Raw genomic sequence first — 9,770 nt, 5'->3', positions numbered from 1 at the left:
AATTTTTTATCTCCATCTTTTTGTACTCTTCGTTCTTTTGCCATTATAGTAAAATTATCTTTACCCGTAGTTTTTTATCCTCTTTGGAGGAATTTTTTCACGTTAAATTTGTGTGTTCAACTTCTCAATTTCTTCTACTATTTTTATTTGTTTGTTGCTTAATCGAGACGATCCTAACAAACTACTTTACTATTAGTTCATGTAAAAAAAGTCGAAGTGCTTGTAACAAACTATACAAGTAGCAAGTCAATTGAATATTATTGTTACCAGTACAGGAGGATGTGCATTCGAGCTTGCTGAAACGCGTTATCCTCCTATTTAAGGGTTGGGATGGATTATGGGTAACACTAAGCATTATATCAACTTAGAAACTTTTAGATATATATACAAGTAGCAACAATCAAAATATACGAGAATTTCATTACATGGCAATTCATTAAAACAATCAAACTCATGAATTTTAAATTTAAAATCTCAAAATTCCCAAAATTTTCTCTTCCATCCACAAGAATTGAATAATGCATGCAAGCAAAAGGTGAATGGGTTGTTTAATTTCCTTGCAATTTCACTTTTCAGCTTTGGGTGAAGACGGAAATAATTGAAACTTGTTTAGTACACACATGTAAAACTGATGAACCCCACTATTAAACATAATATAACAAAATTTCAGCTCAGTCCTTAATTTTATTTTAAATTTAGGGTTATCAGTCGTTCAAAACAACAACCTTACTGAGAATCCACATCACCAAAGAGAACTCAAATGCAAAGAGAGTGTGAAGCAATCCTCGATCCAGTGCATATCCAAACAGCGTTATCCCCTTGTTGTTATGTTGCAAATACGACACTGCATGCATACAAATCCAACAATACTAGCAAGTAATAACATAATATTCCATGTAAACACGTGATTAAATTGTAAACACATGCATATTTACGGTATAAACAAGTCCTAAATGTATTGACATTGTTTACTTTTTAATACTTTAGATTCAATTTATGAATATAGTAGGTATAAATGTGTTTATAGTTTAATTTACAAGTTTTAAAAGTGCTCCACGGTAGTCCAAACTGGCATTTAATACCTAAATTAATGGCTAAATTGATGAAAGGACTTGATTGATATGATACAGATCTACTTTGAAGATTTAATTAGAATGTTTTAAACTTAAGAGATGAATTTAAATTTGGGAAGAGAATTTGGGTACTTTTGGCGAAATTAACCCTATATATATATATATCTCCATGAAACTAGGTATAGATAAAAACTGACCTAACGCTTGTCTTGTTTGAAAGTTGGATGGATGTTGTGCGGAAAAGCTGATGAACATATCGGATGAGTCATCGGAATCAGTTTCATTGCACGTAGATACGGGTAGGAAGCCGTCGTCTTCTTGTTTCCCTTGCTCTACTCCGGCCATCGCGCATGTCATACTCATATGCCATCTACTAGCTACGGCTGCCATTCCTTGGGCTCTATGTGTGATTCTTGCCGCACCCAACAAGCACAAGAAGAAGCCACTCAGCTGAACCGTTGAACAAACCTTCATCACCCACACACAGTATTAATTCATCAGTGAAAAATTATATAAAATTTCCAAGAATAGTGCAAGTTAAGGTGCTTACCAGTAGATCACCAGAATTGAAGAAATTTTTATCTGATTTTGAAGCCAAAACCATCAACAAAGCTGCGAACTGGCTAGCAGTGATGACGATTAAGGAGGCAATAATGAAGAAACGATACCTATGGCTGGTGATGGCCAACTGTTTCCTGATCCTAACATGCTCTTGAAATATATCGCCACCATCAGACCCACACCCTTCGAACATCTTGTGGAGACCTTGGAATCTCAGTATCTGTAGCTCACAAGTCAACCGAAACAGCACGCAGACTAGGAGGAACACGCCGGTCCTATAAACCCACGACCCCAACACCAACACAAACGCGATGGAGTTCAATGGGAACCCGGAGCTAACATAAGGCAACGATATCTTTACGGTGGAGAAGAAGATGATCTTATGAACAACTTCAACGAAGAAAGAGGGTAAGAGTATGCACGCCAGGTAACGAAACGCCTTGTCCAGCTCCCTCGTATATCCACGTCTTACGAACGTCGTATCTTGCTGTAAGGCGTCGAGGAACAAGAGCTGCCTCAACCCGTATCTTCTGAAGAAACAGGACAGTGTGAAAAACCCCAAGAAAGCTAAGGCTGATTCGGGGAATTGAACCAGGAGATTGAAGGCGGTGGTTTCAGTAGGAAATGCGATGGACAGGTCTTGGAACCAAACGGGAAGGGAGCTTATGATGGGGACGAAAACGGCGAGGAGGATGAAGGTGAGATAGGAAACGAATTTGCCTGTGCTGGAAGAGTGATCTAGTGCACACCAACGGAGGCTTATTCTGAAGCTGCGTAGCTCGTCGCAAAGCAAGGACGTTGATCTAGCATATGATGGTCGGAGTAGCAAAGGTTCATTAAAATAGTCGGTGTCGTCGCCGTGGTCGAAATCGGACTTGCAGCCGTTCATGATATCATTTGTTTTCATTTGCTTTTAATTACACATAGGGAAATTAATTATACTATAGATATATATGTATTAATTGTGTGAAATGAAGGGTTGATGGCAGGGTGAAGCTCAACCTCAAGCTCAAGGTCAAGGAGCCTGTGATGGAAGGAAGCTTTTTTGGTTATGAAGAAAGCAACTTGTTTAACAGCATTAATTAAGTAGGAAGGATAGTTTTGGCCAAAAAGGGAAAACTATAGGAAGGATGGTTTGCGATGGCAATACAAAAACCTATATATTGGCAGTGGCATCTTATCGCAGCAATGAGCAAAATTTGGCCCGTGAGTTTGAGAGTTATTTGAAGCTATACCTGAAGATGTTTGTGTTAATAAAAGAAGTTGATATAGTGGACCAATGGGAAAGAAAATAATAGTAGAAATGAAAAGGTGTAGGATGGCGGCAGCAGCTGCAGTAGAGAGGCCAATGGCAAGGCTGACATTGATTGCACGTGAAAGAAAAAAAAAGGAAAAGGTAGGGAGGGGTGATTTCCGGAAGGAAAATGAAGACCACACCAGGTGGTGTGATTGCTTCCCACAATTTCATTTTGTGTGCTATCAGTGCATCCACTTGTCATCAAAGTTGTCTACATTTCATTCATTCATTTCCTCTGTACACTGTTTTGCTGTATACTATGGAGTAATTTCTACTTTGTGTTATATTGGATTTTATGTTTTTTATTAAAAAAATTGATACATAAATTAATTTATTATTTATAAATTTCATCCAATTTTTCTATTAAATATTAATATAATTGATAAAATAACCACAATTCAATTGCAATGCATTTTCAAGATATTATTATTATCCGAGATTACTTAAATGGCAAGAGTTTAAATCTAACCATTTCCTCCAATATTCCAATTATAAAAGAAAACGTACACCTTCCATCAATAAAATAATACACTATTTAGTTTATTAACTCGTATGTATGTGAGCTTTAAGTATTGGTATGTTGATTAGAGTAGATATCTATGATACCTCTTTCCTTCCTCTTAAAATATAATATAAACTTTGCTTGTTTAGAGTTAAGGATATTGGTTCGAACACCCAAATTACCTATTCTCAACAAGACTACAAAGAGAAAATGTATTTATTTCCTACTAAAGATTTTGGTCTATCCATATTCTCAAATGATTTGTTTTTATCAAATAAAAGGAAAGATTCCTGGAATGCAACTAATCATATTGTAAGAGTAAAATGTAACAATTATATCTATCTTCTATATCAATGTGTGTATAATCATAAGTTCCTAGTAAGACATCTGAATGTTTAGTCAAAGCAACCAACAAGAATCAAAACTGCTGCAAAAATCCAGAGCTCAAGCGTTCCTATAGTTTACCTACAGGCAACATATGAGATCTTTATAGAACACCATAATCGATTTCATTGCTCCATGTAAGAGTGCATTTTATCCAACCACACCAATTGACTCTACTTTTTCCGTCACTTTCTCAATCTCAGATACAGATATCACAGGGCTGGAGCTCCTGAGTATATCCTCAGCCATGCTACCACTTGAACTTTTTACTGCATCGCCAACTCCTGAATGCAAGGGGTCCATGATGGGGCTAGATCTAGAAACATGCTCTTCCGGTTGTTTTGGCTTATTCAGGGCTTGGCAGTGCGGGCAGTAATAAGTTATATATGGGAAATCCTCCTTCCTAGCAAGTCCTGAACAAAACCCCCAAAGGAAATACAGTTTGAAGCTTAATATTCCTATGAAAGAAAACACCAGATATCCACAGTGTACGTGTGTGAAATTGTGTCAAATCAGGATTTGAAGATATAACTGCAAAACTAATGCCACTAACCGTTGTGCCTGTGGCAATTGCCACATATAAGTGCATATGATTGTGTTGGATCTTCCCCCACAAGCAAGGCAGCAATTCGAGCAAGCCATCCCCCATCCTGTACGGAAGGTCCCTGTGGATGGTAATGATCAACAACCAGTCGGTCATGCTCAGAAGCTTGAGGACCCTCATTCCCTACAGGATGAGGTGGTGATCCTTCATTAGAATGCACCAATGGAGTGCTTCCCGTACTATTGGATCTACTGTGCTTTCTTTTTCGAAGTCCACTTGAAGGCACTATCTCAACATCGTTGCTCCTCCCCCCTAGGACATCAAGCTTAGATTCATCTTCAAGATAGAATTTAAAACCTGAATCTGCACCCAACTTAGATGCAAGGATAGTTGCAGCAGCAGCCTTTGCTGCTGGATCAGGATCATATCTCTGCATCAGAGTACTTTAAATAAGTTTAATTTGTAAATAATATCATGCATTCAAAAAATTACTCAATGATCTAGCTCATGAGCAAATAAACAAAAACTAGAAACCTAAAATTTGTCCATTGTCTTCATTTTCAAACCAGGCTTTTGCTTACATTTTACTTTAGTGACAACTTTTTCAAAACGATCATGCAAAGCAGAATACCTTATATAAGCAATAATTATCCCAAAGTGATTCTGCAAGCAATGCCAATAACAGTTTCTTTCCACAATTATTCAAAATAAGGCTCTAAAAAATACCTTCAACCTAGTCAAATAGCTCTTCTTCTAACAATCCAAAAGGTGGCTTACACTAGGAAATACTTTTTGCAACAATATGTACCAGGGAGGTTTTACCTAATGCCTTCTATTTCATGGCAGTAATAGAAGAAGAAAGTTCAGGTAGAATTCAGCCAGAGGGCTTAAAAAGACATTTTAGGAAACCAATTACTAGTTTTCTAAATTACCTGAATAAGCTGTTGTGTAATGTAATAATTTGTCTTCTCCTTAAGTTCATCAATTTTTGCTCGCCTTTCAGCACGAAGATTTTCTAGAGTTTTCTGGTCCCTCTGGTCACCTATAAGATAAAATCACAAATTAACAAGATTACACACAGTTTAAGAAACCACAAATAGTATAAACTTGTTAGATCAAAATATTGATATATCATCATAGTACGGTTTAGTATGTTATCATCTGCACAGTTCAACTTCCAGGGTACAAACTTCTTTCAAATAATACAACCCTACGTAAAGAAATAAGTAAAAGATGAAATATAAAATAACTATGGAACGCTACATATGTTGTCAATCAGAGACAGCTTTGCCTAAAATGACAAGCTCAGTAACAGAATTAAGAACTCTTTGCGCTTCAATCAAAGAGAGGTTTGCCTAACATGGAAATGCACTATAAGGATTCTGGATCAAATGAAATATTAGTGACACAAGAGCTGCTACATCATGCTATTTTACTATTGTGTTATTTTATTATTTGTCTTAGTTATTATTAATTATCAAACATTTACAGTAGCGGCTAGGATTAATAGTCATCATTAGCGTTTAAATCAGAGAGAGCATTCCCTAACTTGGAATTGCACTAAGATTTAAAGAGTTTCTATTCTTATAACTATAATTGCTATGTTTTACAATAAGTTGCGTAAATTTGGAGGGGGAGGGGGGAATTTCAACTGTAGTAACCGTAAAGACCATGATAGATGCGCTACAGACTCAATCAAGATAAATGCAATGTGACCAACAATGCAATCTTGATTGCACTTTAAATCTCCAATTGAGTTGTCAGCTCAAAAAGGTAGAATTTTAAATATTAAGGGCATTCAGACTAATTGTTAAAGACTGAAAATGATGTTGATCACAATTTAAATCCCCATTTAAGTTTTCAGCTCAGAAAGGTAGAATTTTAAACATTAGGGGCATTCAAACTAATTGCTCAAGACTGTAAATGATGTTAATGTTCAATACTCAATAAACATATTGTCTTACAGTTTCAAATTGCCTATCAGATCAATCCTGTAATTCTCAACTTTAATTTTCTCAAATTATATATATAGTTGAACCAACACATCCAGTTTAGGAACACACTTTGTACTAACAACCTTAAGGTTTTTAACTCCTATCATATATACCTCTCTAACCACTTTTAAAGAAGTTAAAACCTCCAAAGGCAAACCTCATGCATCAATTAACATGACACAAATCTAATAGATAAAAGAAATAAGTTATAATATGTATAACAAAAAATTAAAGCCATTTCCAGCATGCAAGTGTAAAGCATGAGAACAGCAAAATATATAGCAAACTTTCCAGTAAGAGAAGTCATAGGGATATTTCCAATAAGAGAAGGTTAGAACTTCTCCAGGCTAGGTATATATCCATGCACAATACCCTACACAGTATTATTGCCAATGTTATAATCTATCTAACCAACAAAACCTTAATTCACAATATCATATCAGCCATGATATGCAGCAAATCAGCAAGTTTGAAGTGTCTATACCCTTTCATTTCCTTTAGGTGGGAAGAGAGGAATCCTTGTATTTTTCTAATTTGGGTATAGGTGCAAGGTCACTAACCCTATTATGTGGGTTCACCCCAGTTGTAAATATCCAACACCTACTACCATTTAACATCATAAGATATTAAGTTACTTACACATCCTTGTGATTTTTACAACTGCAGAATAAACAACGGAAGAAATAACAGGCAAAAGGAACATCGGGGAAACCCTAAATGCCCTCATCTTCCAATCTAAATCCTCGGATCTTGTCATCATAATGGCATAAGCAACTGCAATAACCTGTAAATTGACAAGAAGAGAGTTCTTTGAAAAGGAAGACAGATATTACAAGAAGTTTCACAATTTCCATCTCTTTTTTCCCCCTAAAGTTAAATAAATAAGAAAAGGCCATTTGGGCAGCACTTCTGACAGAGAACCAAATCACTAATGATACCTTTCACGAGCTTTTCGGAATAAAAGATAGATAGTACATACATGTCAAATTAAATAGAATAATAAAGTTGAGTAATGAGTTGCAGACTGACATAGAGACAAAAAAGATGAAATAGTGGATACCTCCAAAACGACAGAAAATACAATGAGATGCCTAATTATTGTCCTCCAAGCCTGGGATCTTCTTTTAATTCGCGCGACAACAGCCTTCTCTTCCTTGGTAATATGTTCAAGCCTCTTTTCGAAATTGTCCCCGCTACTACCAATAATTGCATGCCAAATACGGGAGAGGACTCCCTTGCCTTTCTTCTTGACTACCGGCGGCGGCGGACTCGATTCTTTGCTTTCACCGTCGGAAACGCCTTTGTCCTCCACCATCGCTCGCTGTCGCCTTTTCAAACACAAATCAATCGATCATACACAAAGAAATAATGTTACTTCATTGTACGAAAAACCTGGAAATTCATTTCATTTTAAATTCAAGTAGGAAGAGATACCTGGAAATTCTCCTCTCCTTCCCTTTGGTAGTATTTTCCTTTATTATTATGAGAGAAATATATATAAGTATAAATCTACAATAGTTGAAAATAAAAATTGCAGATCTGATCTTTTCTTCCTCTTCTTCCTCCTAATTCTTCTTTTCTTCGCTCCCAATTAATCTCTTATTCTTTTTATTCCTTTTCTACAAAGTGCTATAAAATAATATGGCTAAAATGTATTCTAAGCCCCTATCCTTTACATGCATTTAGAAATCAGTTTCTCTGTTCTTTTTTAATTAAGTCCTCTTTTTTAAAAAATAAAAAGTTTCATTTAATGTTATTTTTTATTTTAAAAATACAAGTCGAATTATGATCGTTATTAAAAAATTCTATTAAATTTAGGTTTATCACAAAAAATATTATTATATGACTATCTCGAGTATTTTTTAATTTCAAAATGTCATGCTAATAAATTTAACAAAAAATTAACAAAATTAATAATTAAATTTTAATTTTAAAATCTCAAAAGTAAAAATATTCAATTTCTAGAAGATTTATATGAAAAATAGGTATTCAAACCATGCAACTCTTTCTATTTAGATATCTAAAGTTCTTTTGGGGTCAAAATAAGCAGTTTTACCAATTGTTAACTCTCGGTAAAAAAACCTCTAAACCAATTAAAATATAACATGTGGTATTTTAATTAAATAAAAATATTTAAAATTGAAATAACAATATCATCCTTCAATCTTTCTCCTTCCATCTTCATCTCCATCTTCTTCTTTATAAACAAATTTCTTCCATTAAAATAAACCCACATTTTCGATATTAAAATAAATTATCATATTCTTTGCCATTAATTTTTGTTTTTTTATTTCTTTAATTTTTACTTAATTTTAATTTTAAATATTTTATTTAATTAAAAATTACATGTGTCATAATTTAATTAGTTCAGAGGTTTTTTAACAAGAGTTAAACTGTTGGTATTTAAAATGGTAACAAAATCAAACTTTAGATACCTACTTTGACAAAAAAAGAAAAACTTTAGGACATTTTCACATTAAAATTGACCTTTTTTTTAAATCCGTTATAGATATAAGGAAATATTTAATTAATTAAATTATTTAAAATAATTGAGGTCAAAGTGTACAAAATTTGACTTCAAAATGTTAACTATGACATGTTTTCTCACAAATTATTATTTTTGAATAAGAAAACTATTATAATCTCTCTCTTTTTCCATTAAAATAAAAAATTAAATTGTAACAAGTATAATAAATAAAAAATATTTTTATTGGTATAATAATGAGAGAAATTAATTATAACTAGCAATTGGGTCATAATCTTATGCATGCATGTCAAAGCTCAATATTTAAAAGCTTGTGCATATGAGAATTTTGAAAGTTAAAATTTTAATAAATAAAAACGTGTTAAATTTAATAAATGTTTAATTAGAGGCGAAGACAGAATAAATTTTTAGGGATGAATGAAATTTTAATTTTTTATAGTCTATATCTTTATAATTTTTAAAGAATTAAATTTAATTTTTATAATTTTAAGGGGGTGTAAGTGTAATTTTACCTTTACTAATTTAAAATTTTAAAAAAATTTAAAATTTTTAAAGGGTCTAAATGACAATCTTTTATTTTAAAGGGGCCGGAGCCCATGCCAACCCCCAGAATAGCCTCTGTGTTTAATATAATTTAATATTACTTTTTTTACTTACCAAACACTCTTAAATTTTATTTTATTTTCACTCCATCCTCCCGTCCCCCCACATTTCCATTGATCAAGCACACCTTGAAAAAAATAGGAGAAAATGAAAGAAAAGTGTATACTAGTTTATAATTATATATTATTCAAATATTTTATTTTATTTTCTTTCGTTTTCAATTTTACCAAACAAAGGAGGTAAAGAAAAATACTTTTTATTTTATTTTATTTTATTTTTCATATTTCATACAAAGCACACTTAATGGAAGAAAAATTATAGTTTTCA

The 9,770-nt window shown here is 33.4% G+C and overlaps 2 protein-coding genes across 2 annotated transcripts; both read right to left on the bottom strand.

Moving 5' to 3' along the window:
* Nucleotides 1-398: 398 nt before the first annotated feature.
* On the bottom strand, nt 399-2,825 carry LOC105781089 (uncharacterized). The gene is made up of 3 exons (XM_012605669.2): nt 1,624-2,825; nt 1,271-1,541; nt 399-844 (listed from the first exon to the last, which is right to left on the bottom strand). Exons 1-3 carry the CDS (start codon nt 2,539-2,541, stop codon nt 705-707), a joined length of 1,329 nt encoding a protein of 442 aa, XP_012461123.1. The 5' UTR covers nt 2,542-2,825; the 3' UTR covers nt 399-704.
* Nucleotides 2,826-3,720: 895 nt separating this feature from the next.
* On the bottom strand, nt 3,721-7,956 carry LOC105783496 (uncharacterized protein At2g24330). The gene is made up of 6 exons (XM_012608998.2): nt 7,790-7,956; nt 7,416-7,683; nt 6,995-7,139; nt 5,294-5,403; nt 4,371-4,791; nt 3,721-4,230 (listed from the first exon to the last, which is right to left on the bottom strand). The coding sequence occupies exons 2-6, from the start codon at nt 7,668-7,670 to the stop codon at nt 3,968-3,970; spliced, it is 1,194 nt and encodes a 397-aa protein (XP_012464452.1). The 5' UTR covers nt 7,671-7,683; nt 7,790-7,956; the 3' UTR covers nt 3,721-3,967.
* Between the last annotated feature and the right edge of the window lie 1,814 nt (nt 7,957-9,770).

Source organism: Gossypium raimondii, chromosome 13 (assembly GCF_025698545.1).
Source record: "Gossypium raimondii isolate GPD5lz chromosome 13, ASM2569854v1, whole genome shotgun sequence".
NCBI classification, from domain to species: Eukaryota; Viridiplantae; Streptophyta; class Magnoliopsida; order Malvales; family Malvaceae; genus Gossypium; species Gossypium raimondii.
Note: the sequence above shows the minus strand (reverse complement) of the source record. Positions and strands in the feature narration are given on the sequence as shown.

Coding starts and splice junctions, on each gene's coding strand:
- LOC105781089 (XM_012605669.2), bottom strand. CDS start 2,541: ATGAAAACAAATGATATCATGAACGGCTGCAAGTCCGATTTCGACCAC. Junction 1,542..1,623: donor TCAATTCTGGTGATCTACTG/GTAAGCACCTTA, acceptor TGGGTGATGAAG/GTTTGTTCAACGGTTCAGCT. Junction 845..1,270: donor TCAAACAAGACAAGCGTTAG/GTCAGTTTTTAT, acceptor GTATGCATGCAG/TGTCGTATTTGCAACATAAC.
- LOC105783496 (XM_012608998.2), bottom strand. CDS start 7,670: ATGGTGGAGGACAAAGGCGTTTCCGACGGTGAAAGCAAAGAATCGAGT. Junction 5,404..6,994: donor TGTAAAAATCACAAGGATGT/GTAAGTAACTTA, acceptor TTTATCTTATAG/GTGACCAGAGGGACCAGAAA. Junction 4,792..5,293: donor TTACACAACAGCTTATTCAG/GTAATTTAGAAA, acceptor ACTCTGATGCAG/AGATATGATCCTGATCCAGC.